General features: G+C 42.1%; 1 protein-coding gene across 1 annotated transcript in view; it reads left to right on the top strand.

The window, feature by feature from the left end:
- The first annotated feature begins 587 nt into the window (after window positions 1-587).
- CDH2 (cadherin 2) overlaps window positions 588-15,200 on the top strand; it is a 241,665-nt gene continuing 227,052 nt past the window's right edge. The window contains exon 1 of the mRNA XM_053571438.1: window positions 588-1,842. Coding sequence (XP_053427413.1) covers window positions 1,783-1,842 — 60 coding nt within the window. The 5' untranslated portion in view covers window positions 588-1,782. The remainder of the gene's footprint in view (window positions 1,843-15,200) is intronic.

Below are 15,200 nucleotides of genomic sequence, written 5' to 3'. Positions count from 1 at the left end.
CTCTGTTGCATTCCGAATTCATGCCTAAAAAAAGGTAGTAAGCAAAAATCCTTTACGTGGTGCGAACTCTGTATCAGTCAGTTTATCTTTCAGATAAGTCAATTTTCACCGCGGGTCTGTCTTTTAGGGCCCCTTCCTTTCTTTTTTGACTGTTGTTGGGGGTGGTCCAAAAATGTTAACTGTACGAGAGACTTCAAATAAAATAACACGCACTTTCAAACTCCCAAAGGAGATAAAACAAAAACATAAAAACTTGGGTTCTCCAGTACATCCGCAAGGGTGGGAGCTGGCGAGGGGGGAGCTCTGGGGAGTATCCGCAGCCTCCGCCCGCCCCCGCCCTCAGGTGACTCCTGGCAAGCGTCTCAGACAACAATGGCCAAGACCGGCTTAGCCCGCGTCCTTAGTTTGCTGTGTCTGTCCCTGCCCGGAAAAATAACCCATTTTCGAAAGAATGACAAAATACAGAAGCGCGAGTTAGGCTCCCAAGGAGGTACCCCCACCCCGTCACCAATTCCTAATCTCCATCACATTCCCCTCGGCGGACCAAAGATGAACCTGCCACCAATCAAGTGCCTGCGCAAGTTATTTTATTTTCCGCAACCCCTCCACCTGCCAGGGCGGTGCTGCGCTCACCCCAGGCTTCCCTCCGGCGACCCCCCGCGGGCTGCAGCAAAAACGGGGCGCTTCGGCGGGGCGGGGGCGGGCGGCTGCGGTGGATCCGGCCGGCTACCGCCGCAGCTCGGTGGCCTCCGATTGGCCACGAGGCGGGCGGGGAGGGTCGGCGGAGGAGGGAGGCGGAGGCGAGGGCGGCGGCGGCGGGAGGGGATAGGAGAGGAGAGCGGGCCGCGCAGCAAGGCAGCGCTTGCGGCGAGCGCGGCGAGAGCGGCGGCGGAGGCTCGCCCGGGTCGCGCAGGCGGAGGCCGAGCGGGCCGCGCGATCGGCGACCGGGGGCGGCGCGCGCGAGTGAGCGGCGCGGGGCGAGGACCGGCAGGCGGGTGCTGGCGCCTGGGAAGCAGGGGCGGCTGTGGCGACAGCTGCGCGGTACGGAGCCGCGGTGGTAGCGGCCGCACCGGCCCCTCGCTTCAGCCCCGCGCGGCCGAGGCCGGAGAACTGTCTCCAACTCGCCGGGGGTCGGGAAAGGGGAGAGGGAAGGGGCCCTCAGTCCCCCACGCAGCGGAGGCGCGGGGCGGTGGGACTGCTGCCCTTTGTGGGCGCAGCGCTCACGGCCCGGAGCGCCCTCCCCCCCGGCGCTCTCCCCGGTGTCTTCGCCGCACTAGCGGCCCGGGAGAGAGGACCCGGAGGAAGCAAAACCACAAGCCCGAAACCTCGCGTTGCGGAGCTCTCGGAGAGCGCCATCCGCTCCACTTCCACCTCCGCATCCTACACTGGCCAAGGTCCCCGCCGCTGTATCCCTCGCGGCTTCCGCTGCGCTGCGCTCCGAGCTGGAGCACAGCCGCTTGCACTGCCACCGCGGCCACACACACATACACACACGCACGCACGCTCGCCCGCCCTCCTCCGCCCCCTCCCCAGCTCCTTGATCTCTGGGTCTGTTTTATTACTCCTGGTGCGAGTCCCGCGGACTCCGCGGCCCGCTATTTGTCATCAGCTCGCTCTCCATTGGCGGGGAGAGGAGAGCAGCGGAGAAGGGGGTGGGGTGGGGAGGGGAAGGGAAGGGGGTGGAAACTGCCTGGAGCCGATTCTCCGCGCCGCTGTTGGTGCTGCCGCTGCCTCCGCCGCCGCCGCCGCCTCCGGCTCCTCGCTCGACCCCTCTCCGCCTCCATGTGCCGGATAGCGGGAGCGCCGCGGACCCTGCTGCCGCTGCTGGCGGCCCTGCTTCAGGTATACGGCCGTCCCCGCGGGCCGGGCCACGGGTGGGGTGGGGAGGGCGGCGCCGGTCCCTTTGTTCCCCGCGCCGCTGCGGGGCCGGGCGGCGCACCCGGGAAGGGAGGTGCCGCACCGCGCGGCCCGGAGCTGCGCAGGCACGAGGCTCGGGCCGGGGCGCCGGGGCAGGGCTGCTGGGGCCAACAGTCCACTGCGCCTCTCCCGGCAGAGCTCGAGTGGGCCGATAGCGGGACCCCTCTGCTTTTCCTGGGGGGCCAAGCGAACTCGCTGGGGGTTCACCAGGCAGCACCAGAGTGAGGCAGGATAACTGTCAGGTTGTGCAGTTTTCTGTGTTTCGCCATAGCGATGCACTTTGTTCCATTTTTTTTGTTGTTTATTTCTGCAGGGATTGGGGTCGCGAGTTTGCCGTAAGAATTCTCACTCTGGTGTCTTAGTTACGGGACTTCCCTACACCCCACCCCACCCTGGCACCCGCGCGCCTTCCGGTGCCCAAGGGCTCCACTGTCCTATTGTCTTTACCCCAGCCCAGAGTTGCCGCTTTTTCTAATTTTGTCCTCAAGATTTTCTGTGTCGGCTTCACCTAGAAAGAAAACATCAGCCCCTTGTCCCGAGGAGTGTGCACCCAGCCCCTGGCTCCGCATGCCCAGCATCAAGCCGGGCAGGGAGAAGTTCCGTTACGAGGGTATTATTCTTCTCCCTCTGTCCGGCAGTCTGTGCCCTGCGTGAGTCCCAGGGGCGCCTTCGCCTGGAGCCTTCCCACTTTTCACACCCTCAGGAGAGCTTCCGCGAGCCTTTTCAATGAATCCGGACTGAGAGGCTGCTCGGCAGCGGGAGGCACCTGCTCCAGGCTGGTCACAGGTTTCCTCGCCACTCCGTTCCCTGCCGCGGATCCCCAGCCCTACCAGCTGCCCAACTTTCCGGCCGCGTCCTACCCGTGGGTGTCTCCCGGCCCGCCTAGCGGGGTCCAGAGGCAATGTTGCACAACCCTGGCCTGGACCCCAGCCCTGGGTGGGGGGGTCGTAGGGTCGTACCGGGATCCCGAGTCGGCCCCCCACCGCAGGTGGGGTGCGGAGGATGTTGCAGGAGAGGGGCGTGTCCGCCCTCACCGCGGGGCAGGAAGATTCTCCGTGGGGTCCCTTGCGGAAAGCCAGCGGGAGGGGTGTTTGGCCCGCCCGCCAGGTGGCAGTTCCGAAAAGTGCGTGCGCGGCTAGAAGTGCCACTGCACTGTAGATGGGGACAGATGGTGCAGATCACCCCACTCCCTAGTCTTAACGAGTCAAGCCCTGGCGCGCTCCGGCCGCAGGGTAGGGGGGCTGCACGCGGCGGGCGCCCGCAATCTCCCCCGCTTTCTCCCGCCACCGCTTAGAGGGGTGTGGGCTGCAGCTGCGCGGAGCCCTGTCCATGGTGCGCGGCAGTGCGGCGCGCCCAGTCCTGCCCGGCTCCATGCTCTTCTCCCCGGGGTCGTGCTTTCCCACTTTCTGGCTGTCTTCCTATCCTTGGCTTCTAGGCCGCTGGGTTCCGTCCTTCCTTTCTCCTTTCTTGGGTTTCTCCTTTTGTTCTTTCGTCTCCTGCTGGTCTTTTTCTCTCCCCTTCCCCCACTCGCCAGTCCCCTCCCCTGGCTCTCTCCTGACTCTGGGATTTCAGAACTATTAGACTAGACATTTTTGGCCTCTGCAGTTTTGGAGAGGGGATGGAATTCCTTCTAACTTGGGGGAGGAGACCTGCCAGTCACTTGCTAACAAAAGTACCTCCTGTTATAAAACCGCCCTTTATTCTCAGAGCGCACACTCCTCATTCTTTCACCTCGTGTCACTTCATTTATTGTTTCTTCTTTTAAAAATAGGTTTTGTTAGAGAGGGTAGGCAGAAGGGGAGGAAGGAAAAGTGCTGCTGCCAGTGTTTGGCGTTAAGGGATGGCAAGACAAACTTAATCCTTAAGTATGTGAGACCTTTTCTTCTTTCGTTTTCTTTTAAAAGAAATCTTACGTTAAAAAAACATTAATTTGGGGACATTGGGTGGTCTTATTTATAGACAGTAAATCCTCAGAGTGTGAATCCAGCAATAAGTTGGTTATTTTCACTAACTTTTTGATCTAAAAGTAAGTTTTAATTCAATACCTACTGTACCGTGAACTTAGAGGAGGAGAGATTTAATACAAGTGTGTTGCAACTGGAGCAATCTCATTTTCTCTTTTAGTCAGGTGTGAATTTTGGATATCATATTTTTCTTGAAGTGTTTTTTAAAATACCATTTATAAATGGGAAATAATGTGCTTATGCTTGCCATTGTAAGTTCCTTCTCAGTTTCTTCTATATGGATATTGACTTTTATAAACCTTCCCAAAAGGGGCAATGACAACTTTGTCATCAAGTTATTTGGCAGTCTGGTTCATGAGTGCAAGTCAAGCAGTAAAACGGAATGATTTGAAAGGAGTGGAAGCAGAGCAGTTTATGCAACATGAGTTTTAGGGTTAAGTGCACCATGTGGGTTGGACAACTGAGATTGGAAATAACTGTGTGCCAGTGGTCTGCTTTACATACCAGTAGCAGCAAAGATCTATCTGCAAGGTGAATGTGGCTACTCTGCAGTCATCTGCTATTAAAGTCTATTTTTTTTTTTTCAGTCCAGACTAAGCAGCCCATAGTTTTGGAAAAGAGATGTATAGGGTTTTAGTGCAGATACAGAACAACTTTGTTTTTTCATACCAGTTAAATATAATTGAATATTCAAAGGGCTCTGTGCCTTTGTTATCTGAAGTCTGTGTTTCCAATTTTACTTTGAGAGATTCTATATTAATTTAGTTATTCTGCTACCTGGATTTACATGTTTCTACGATTTCAGTCAATGTTGCATGGTAAGATATTCAGCTTTGAGGTTTTTTTTTCCTATGCTTTCTCATTTTGATTTAGATAATATCATTGACTTTTACATAAAAATCAGAATTTGACCAATAAACTTCTCTGATTAAAGGGCAAATGTTCTGTTACAAAGTTATGACTAGATTTTCTTGTAAATTGTACAAATGACTTTCAGATACGTATATAAGTTTATCATTAGGGAAAAATCAATTTTGCTTTTATTACTGACTGACTGTTTATATATTAGAAATCAGTTTTGTGTTTCTAGTTCACATTTTAATTGCATAGCTCCATTGTTGTAATTTAAATAAATTATATTTAAATATAATCACCCCTTATATGGGTTATGAGGCATCAAGGACAGTGCTTTCAATGTGTATAGACATTCTGGATTCATAGTCTTACCACATAGGTTCTGGTTTCAACCCTGGCTGAGGGCCTTGGACAAAATAGGCGTATACCTTATATGTTTTTCACCTGTTAGGTACATATTTTAATGAGATTACTATTCAACATATGAAACATACATTAAAAAAGAGGCTTTGTTTTAGGATGTGGAAAATCTAGGATTTGATAATTTTCTGAAGTATGAAGCAAGTATTTATTCTTAGTGTTTATTTCATTTTCATGTAACTTTGAAACATAAGTTCTTGTGTTGATATTGACAGCTTATTTATTGGACATAGTGATATATTTCTTAGTAATACATTTAATATTTCTTCAACCTTTTCTTTATCTTGGGGCATGTGGTCATTACTAATAGGTGGCACTTGCAAAGATACTAGGTGTGATTTGGAAAACAATATTTTATATATACTAAAATGTTTTTAAAGATTAAATATATATTAACACTAATATTTTTAAGGCCCCAACTAGAAGTTTAGAATATGTATACAAAGTGTACTTTCTCACTTTCATACCTTCATTGAAGTCTACCCTGACCTTTTTCTAGAAGTTCAGAGATTTTTTTTAGATATTTCGTGTTTTTTATATATGAAGTCTATAGTCTTTCTGAAACAGATTATTTGATGGCAGTATTTTGCACCAAACTGTCTTTAATTTTTTTCATTAAAATTTTTAAATTCTTAAATCTTCTGTGGCTCATTAAGCTTTAGGTTTATCACAGGGAAATGTCAAGACTTAGAGCAACAGTTTCCTTTAAATCCTAGGATTCCTTTAAATCCTATTTTTTTTTTTTTTTTGTCTTGAGTGACTAAAGTCCCCATCCTGTTTTCAAGGAGCTATTTTGAGTTAGAATTGTGATTTTTTTTTTTTTAAAGAAGAAAAAATTAAGAAGTGTTGTCTGTGTATATACACTCGACTACTTTGCCCAAGTTAACATTATTCAAATTTGTTCTTTTGGCTCAAACACAAAAAGTAATCAAATTTAAGTACTGCTCAGACTCAGTGGTGAATTTTATCAACCATTTAAAAGTGTGATAGATTTGGAGTTTGGATTTTGTCGTTTGAAGAAGTATTTCATTCCCAACATCAATATACTTTCGAAAACCCTAAGTATTTTCAAGTTGAGTTAAGAACTGTAAGTTGAAACATAATTGGTACCAACAAATCATTATGCCTGACATTTCTGGTTTTTTCTACTAAAAATTTATTTTTGTTTTAATTTTTCAGAATATCATATCAGTTAAGCAGATGCTAGTCTTTGTATTTAACGTAATATAGGTAAGTTTTAATTAACAGCCTTATTCATGACAAGGAAGAGGGTGTATACAGATTAATGTTTTAGTAAGAGCTGTCTTCCGCATATATAAAGTGATGAGTTTAAAGTAGGCTGAAAGTGAATTCAAAAGCTAAATGGGACTTCTTGAACGATGGGGATTTAAAGATTGTGATTTATGTTGTAATGGAGTGTTTTAAAAGAAAATGTAGGTTATACATAAATCCTGCTCATTTCTTTATTTCTTGTTACTCAGTCTTTAGTTCTCAATGAACTTCTTTGTCTGAGCTTCTAATTGTACTTACAGCATCCAGACCCTTCAGTGGCAAATATATTCATGTATCTTTTGAAGACCGCAATCTGCGTATGTCTCCTGCAACATTCAGTACAGTTTGACATGAAGTGTCCATCACTAGTTGATTGATCCCTTTGTGTGTATCCTGAAAGGTAGTTGGGCACCAGGGGTATAATATATAATGACTTTGTTCTGTGCAAATGAGCGGCCCTTTTGTAATCTCTGTCAAGGGCAGGAAGCCTGGGGTTCTCATTTGATCCAAAAGTAGTCTCCTCTCTTAAACTCTTGTGACCTCATTTTCCTCAACAGTAGAGTCTTGAGGCTGGTTGGATTAGTGGATCTCTGAGGGACTTTCCAGTTCTGTGATTCTTGGGACTGCTTCAAAAGATCTCAGATATGTCTCCTTGTGAAAGGTTTTGAAATGGCTTTAATTTTCAACCTAAAATGTAAGCATGTTCAGTTGCTTGGAGTTGTAGAATGTGATTTCTGAAGGTTTATTAATCCTAGTTTGTCATAAATGAAAAGTTTGACATCATCTGTATTTTTTACATGCTTGACTTTTAACTTAAATTTTCTTCATTGCCTATGCTACCTTTATGGGTAAAGGTAAACTATTTTGGGAAGGGATTAGACTTAATGGAAGGTTAAGTATAATGTGACTAGGACTAAAAGTTATGTATTCTATTGGTTTCATGTTGTCATGTTTCTTTGAGAGAAGATAGCCTTCATGAGAACATTGAATTAAGTGGTGAGGGGTCAGCATTAAAAATATAGCCTCTTGTCCTAAAAGGTCATCCTTTGGTTATTTTTCGGCTGGTATGCCTGTATTCATGACAAACACGTGATATAGATACTCAGACAAAGATATTTATCAAAATGTTTATAATTACAAAAGATTGGATTTATTGATCTATTGAAAGTCCATCAGTTGGATGTGTTTTCCTAAATTACAGAATAATTTGCAGCTAGATTCAAGAATCCCTACTGTGTAGATAAAAACATTTTAGTTCTGTTAGTTCCAGTTCAAGAAAACAATTGTTAAACCACTCCAGGTTTGGGGTATAGTCCTGCTCCCTAAAAAAGCTAAAGGGCATTCAGAATAAAAGGTGAGATTTTAGGCTTCTGAATGAAGATAAATTGGATGGACAAAGACCACAGTTACAAGATGTAACTGAAGAATAAAAAATCAGAAAAGAAATAAGATGAAGGTTATCTAACACTGGAACATTCTAAAAATTCAGTTTGGAGCAACCTATACCAAGCTGAACTATAAGTAGGTCCAAAGGAAGATTGGCTAAATTGATGGATAGCTAAATAATGAATAAGTTTCCATGCTGACATCATGGAATGAGCACATTGTGCTGAGTTCTCTGCGCCTGAGAGAGTATACTAGTTGGTGAAACCATTGTGATATTTCTTACATTCTCCTAACTGATTGAGTACTTAGGTTTTCATCTATTCTGATAGTGGAACTACAAACTAAAGGAGACCTTACTAGTATCTGGAATTGGAGATACAGAAAGACATTTAATACAGGAACGAGATTTTCTGGTCTGCTCACTGCCTTAAGTAAACAATTAACTTGAGTTTTTCCAAGTACAGTTGGGAGAATTAGTTGTGTAATGCTTTTAAGATAGATTGAGCTTTTTAAAAGAAGATACTATTATAATATATGGCATTCATATTCGAGTAACTTGTTTGATCCATAATCTGTTCTTAGGTTTTCTTTTACAAAATATACCTATCTATAATTAAAACATTAAGTAAGCAAATAAGTAAATAATACCCTTGCATACTACTATATATTATAATTTTAATACTGTTTTTTTGTGTAATTTTTTTCAACATCATAGTTTAAAACTTGTATATTTAGATTTCTCCACATTCTGATAAGTTATTTAATATTTTGGTGAATTGAGGTATTAGTTGATAAAAAGTAAATTTGAAAGGTATATAATTTAAAATCTTTATTATTCTGAAAATTCTTGGCACTACAGATATAAAATGACTATGTTTCCCTTCATTATTAAAATACATTTTGAGACTCAGCACCTGTAGCTCAAGCAGCTAAGGCGCCAGCCATATACACCAGTGCTGGCAGGTTGGAATCCAGCCTGGGCCCACCAAACAATGACAACTACAGACAAAAAATGTCCGGGCGTTGTGGCGGGCGCCTGTAGTCCCAGCTACTTGGGAGGCTGAGGCAAAAGAATCGCTTAAGCCCAGGAGTTGGAGGTTGCTGTGAGCTATGATACCACAGCACTCTACCAGGGCAACAACTTGAGGCTCTGTCTCAAAAAAAAACAAAAAACAAAAAAAATTTTGAGTTTATGAGTTTAACTTTACTCTCTTTCACTAAATATTAGACTTTTATGTTACTGTTTTTTTTTTTTTTTTTGTAGAGACAGAGTTTCACCTTATTGTCCTCCGTAGAGTGCCGTGGTGTCACACAGCTCACAGCAACCTCCAACTCCTGGGCTTAGGCGATTCTCCTGCCTCAGCCTCCCGAGTAGCTGGGACTACAGGTGCCCGCCACAACGCCCAGCTATTTTTTTTTGTTGTTGTTGTTGCAGTTTGGCTGGGGCCAGGTTTGAACCCGCCACCCTCCGTATATGGGGCCGGCGCCCTGCTCACTGAGCCACAGGCGCCGCCCTTATGTTACTGTTTTAAGTAAGGGTTGTCAGGAAGCATTTCCCTTTTCGTTTTTTTCCCAAGTTGACAGTTTTAAGACATTTCACAATTTATTTTATGTTTGGCAGTTGTCGTTAGGTCATTCACATTATTCAGAAAAGCAGATTGATACAGCAGAGAAAATCATTGAAACTTTAGGTATTTGCTGCCACATCTTCAGAGGGTTTTTCAAACTAATATCTGGTAATATTAAACCTTAAAAATTAAATGTTTTAATTTCAAGGCACGTCTGTTTTAGTTAATTGTTTCTGTATTCCTATGAGTTAGGGGGTTTAATCCCCATTTTAATGATGAAGAAACTGTATCTTAGACACGTTGAGTATTATGAGAATCCAGAATGACTGTCACATTAGAGAGAAGCTTTGATCCCCTCTGAGTTGATACATCATCTTTTCTTTAATTAGTTAAATTTTGAATCACACTCTCTAATCTTGGCCTTAAATATTTTGTTTTCTTTGGCATCTGAAGCCAAAATGTAATGCTTGGTTAAAATTTTCATTCTTGTTTTTTGGGTTTTTTTGGTTGTTGTTGTTTGTTTGTTTTTAATCTTTTCTATTGGAGAAAGAAGAAAAAAATCTTCACGACATGATTCATAGTCATTTTTAAAAAGTTCTTCAGGTTGTCTTGATCAACCATAATGTGCTGATAAGTGCTTAAAAATAGCTTTGTTTTTTGTGAATCTTGAAACTTAAAATACATCCTAAGATCTTGTAAACCATCAGGCCATAGGATATACATTTTTCACTGTAAAAACGAATACAGTAGATTTTATCACCAATTTTTGAAATGCTTTAATGTTCAAACAGTTGTCATTTGAATATTTTGAGTTACCATGTTCTTTTCCCATAAATCATTTGGTTTCTTTTCAAACATATATGTCCATATCTTGAAATGACCCCACTGCAAACAGGTTTTTATATTTTGTGGAGGAACTGGGTACAGGCAGTGATTTTCTTTGTAACTTGACCTATTGTTGGGGGGTGGATACCCTGGGCTTGACTGTAATCTTGCACAGAAGGTCTGTTGCTTGGTTGGGAAACTGTTAAGTAAAACCTGAGATAACTAAGAAGTCCTTCATTTTATAATTTTTTTAAAGAGGATATATGCGGGGCGGCGCCTGTGGCTCAGTGAGTAGGGCGCCGGCCCCATATACCGAGGGTGGCGGGTTCAAACCCAGCCCCGGCCAAACTGCAACCAAAAAATAGCCGGGCATTGTGGCGGGTGCCTGTAGTCCCAGCTGCTCGGGAGGCTGAGGCAAGAGAATCGCGTAAGCCCAAGACTTAGAGGTTGCTGTGAGCCGTGTGACGCCACGGCACTCTACCCGAGGGCGGTACAGTGAGACTCTGTCTCTACAAAAAAAAAAAATAAAAAAAATAAAAAAAAAAGAGGATATATGCGTAATTCACTCCTCTGCTTAACACAAATCTTTAATAAATTGGAGACTGTGACCACTTTAATTTTTTTTCCATTTGTTGTCTTAATCGGTTAACACAGACATTTAAAGTCTGAAGTTCACTCTTCCTGGCTTTCTGGTCCAGTAATTAAAGAAAAGTATGTTTTGTTAAGCCAAAATACTGGCCTTTTTAGCTCCTGTGGCACCCACCCCTGGTAGAGACCATTTGGAGTCAACACCTCCAGGATTGGGTTCTAACATTCTGCTTCCTCATATTATATTATAGGGAGTTCAGAACTCAGATTATACACTTACACACACACACACACACACAGTTACTTAATGGAAGCATCATATGCCTACGGGAAATTGTACGTATCAGTGAATAACTTGGTAAATGTTTCTAAACTGAACATACTATTTGATCAGTACCTCATGAGCACCCCGAAATCAGTCTTCCGATTTTCACCATTCCTTGATGGTAACTATTGGTTTCTAACAGCATAGATTACTTTTGTTTGTTTGTAATTTATGGAAATCATATACTGTGTTCCCTTGGAGTCTGGCATCTTGAACTCTATATGTAGAATCACCCATAAATTTGTGTCATCCGTATTTGTAATAGTCATGAAATTAGGAAAGACTCATGGACACTACAGAAATATCCAGGAGGTTAAGGAAGTTGAAAATTGTTTTAAAAAGGAAAGATTAATTATTGTTTTGCAGCTCAAGGTCACTTGCACATTTACGATGTCAAGCCACTAAATACCTTTTGTGGTTTTTCCTACAATGGTATCTTTTCCTATAGTTCTGGTAATTTGACAATATTGCTGCAGCCAAAAGTCAAAGAGATTTGTAATTCTGTAAGGTGGAGTTCTCTCTTGCCTTTCTTTTTAATGGAAGGAGTGTGGAGGCAAAGAACGAAGTATCTCTTTGACCTGAGGTTTTCAGTCGGAAGATTTAGGTGTTAATAGATTGTAATCTTCTCCATAATGCTCCTTAATATCTTCTCTGGGTTTCTGAGTGACCCAGTTTTTAACAAGGCCCTTCCCAGTTTTTGTTTTTAATTTGAAGGTCACATTGGCGGGTTTGTAATGCCACAAACTTCAGTTTTCTGGCTTTTCAGTGTATTAATACATCTGGGTCCCATTAGCCCTTTTTTTATGTTTGTATACCTTTTTTAAAGATCTGAGAGTTTGCCACAAGTAGTGCATACTACTCATACTTATCCAAAGATCTTTTTTTTTTTTTATATATAGTGTCTTTTTCTTTCTGTTTATAATGACTGTTGGGTAGGTTGAGAATTATAGGTGAAAGGTTCCATGCATAATGATAAAGACCCAGGAAGCAAATTCCATAGGTACTGGCCCGCTAAGGATTTGTTTGCTTCAAGGCAGCTCTAATTTATTTACGTTCCTACACATGTGGACTTTATTTTACTGTATTTAAAAAGATCGTTCTCTTTGTGTGGCCTTAGCTTATTGATATATAATTTGTATGTCACTAGCTTTTACCCCGCTCATTGTTTTTCTACCTTAAAAGTAATTGTTTACATACAACATTTGTGTTTTAGGCATTCAATTTTATTTATAGTTCTGTCTTTTGGGTTTGATAGATACATAAGAACACTTGGGGGAGAGTATCATAACTATTGATTTAATGTACAAATTGCTTTAGAGTTTAAATACCTTGTAAATGAAGCTGAGTTAAATCCATGCTTTGGTTTATGGTCTTTCTCTTTATTTGAGGCCTTCTTGATGGAGCTGTGTTTTAAAGGGAGAGAGTGGTTTATTTAAATGTGAACAGCAATGGGTTATTTTGCAGATTGCTTATAACATTCCTTATTACATTTTCGGATGGAAAATAAAACTGTAAAAAAAAGTTTTAAATAGGTTTAAAAAACTTAATTTTTTAGTATTTGCATATGTAATAGATATTTTTAAGATTCAGATATCTTATTTTCATAAGTCTTGGTTCTTCATAATTAAAATAGATACGTATGGAAATATGATATGTGTCTGGAATATTATTTCTTGGGTGAGCCAGTAAGTTGAGGCCACTCCACTTCCAGAGACAATTTTTCAAACCTCATGTTATCTCAGATCTTACTTACCTTTTTATGTTTTCACATTGAGACATTTTACTTATCTGAAATTTATTTTTGTATATAGTGTGTGGAAGAGAGTCTTGCTTTATTTTCCCCTCAGATTTTATAGACACAACATACATGCAGGCAGTAACATGTTTATCCTCATTTGTCAGAGTTGCTTTTTTGGTGAACTGAAATGCGTCTTTTATCAGAAAGAATTTTGTGGATTTGTAGATCTCTGTCTTTTTTCTCCTTTGATACTTACTTAGTAGCCTAGGCCTTGGTTACCAAACTCTGACACTTGTTTTGTGAACTTGGATTAGCGTATTTGACATTTCTATCTTTCAGTATGCAAATTTGTAAAATGGGGATAATAAAGACTCTATCATAAGGTTATTACAAAAAGTAAATGGGTTAGTGTTGTATGTGTGTGTCTGTGTGTGCGTTCGTCTCTATGTATATAACTTAAAAAATGCTTTCCTGTACTGAGCAAAATCCTGGATGTTTAATAGAAGATTTCGGGGCCTAGTCAGTGCCGTTGTTTTGCATAGACACAACTGGGGGATAATGTGATTATTTGAAAAAGTTTGCGCACCTCATGCGTGCAAGACTTTGTTTTATGTTCAGTATCATAGCCAGTCACTCATAGCTCTCCATGGACTCCCTACCACCAGTGCTCCTCAGGCTACTTTTGAAAACCACCATCAGAAGGCACAGATTTTAACAGTCCTCCTTAAATTCTAGCAGATGCTATCTAAGTTGGTACAATCCCACCGTCTTTATAATTAGGAAAGGGATTCATGGATGTGGAGTGCTATTCTACCAGTGATTTGATTCAGAAATAACAGGTTATTGGACAGGAGGTATTTTGGTGTCTTCCAGATCTGTCTCTTGTTTCTGTGATTTAATTCTTCTCTGTCCTGTTAAGTACCCACACGCAGGCACACACGTTTTAAGACTATCCTGGAAACAGTTACTCAGTCTCTGAATACTTACTTTTCCGATGATGATGAGGAGAGGGTTGCATGTAATGTTGTTATGTTGGTTGATGCCAGCACAGCATCTGTAAATACAGAGGGAAGGTCGATTCAAGATGGTTTATTAATAATTAGATGAAGGGAATGGTGTAAGTAACCTAGTATCTTTCTATCCTACTGATACATATTTTTTCATTTTTGAGTAATTACTACGTACCAGGCACTATTCTAAGTACTTTACATCTATAAACTAATTTAATTTTATTTTCTTTTCTTTGTTTTTTTTTTTTTTTGAGACAGAGTCTCACTATGCATCCTGAGTAGAACACTGTGGCATCACAGTGACATCACAACTCCCAGCAACCTCAAACTCTTGTGCTCAAGCGATTCTCTTGCCTCAGCCTCCCAAGTAGCTGGGACTACAGGAGCTCGCCACAACATCCGGTTATTTTTTTGTCATAGTTGTTCAGCTGGCCCGGGCTGGGTTCAAACCCGCCACCCTTAGTGTATGTGGCTGGTGCTGTAATCACTGTGCTATGGGCGCCAACTCATTTAATTTTCAAAAACAATACACTGTTTTATATATGAGGGCACCAAAAAGTACGTAAGTTGCCTAAGGTGTCCAGGTTATTTTGTTAAGTGATGAAGCTGGGGCTCAGGTGGGGCTCATGCAAGTGGCCTGATGTTATCAGCTTAATATGTATTTGAACTAAGGTAAAAGAAAAAATAATAATAATAAAGCAGATTGTCATTGATCTCTATTTTGTCTGAATGTGAGGCTCATTCTTTTTAAAAAACTTTCTTTTTGTGAATTGTGGTACATACAGAGGAGTCTGTAAAGCATATGTGCATAGTTTGGAAAATAATTAAGATATCTGAAGTACAACTAACAGCCAGGTTAAGAAAATAGAATATTGCTACTACCTTGGAATTCCCCAGAGTGCTCTTCCTTTCTCCCAGTAATAACTATTATCCTTACTATCTTAACTTTTTTTCTTACTAACATTTATTCATTGCTTTCTGTATTCTTTACATATATGGAGATGTGTCCTTCTATATGTATACACATCACGCACAGATATATAAATGTATCATGCACGTGTGTATCTTTTATCATGTATTTTTCTGATTTGTTTTTTTTTTTGCTAAGCATTATGCCTGTAAGATTCATTTACTTGACCTGTAGCTTCAATTTGCTCATTTCCACTGCCATAGAGCATCGCATGCTAGGAATTTGGTACAATTTACTTACTTGGTTTGTTGTTTGTGGACTCACGTGTGTGGTTTTAGATTTTCACTGCTATCACCATTCCTATACATGCTACCTGTGTGTAAATGCCAGAGGAACTCTAGGGCTGTGTTTCCCAAATTTTA

Source organism: Nycticebus coucang, chromosome 19 (genome assembly GCF_027406575.1).
Source record: "Nycticebus coucang isolate mNycCou1 chromosome 19, mNycCou1.pri, whole genome shotgun sequence".
Lineage (NCBI taxonomy): Eukaryota > Metazoa > Chordata > Mammalia > Primates > Lorisidae > Nycticebus > Nycticebus coucang.
This window is presented reverse-complemented; position numbering and strand designations above follow the sequence as displayed.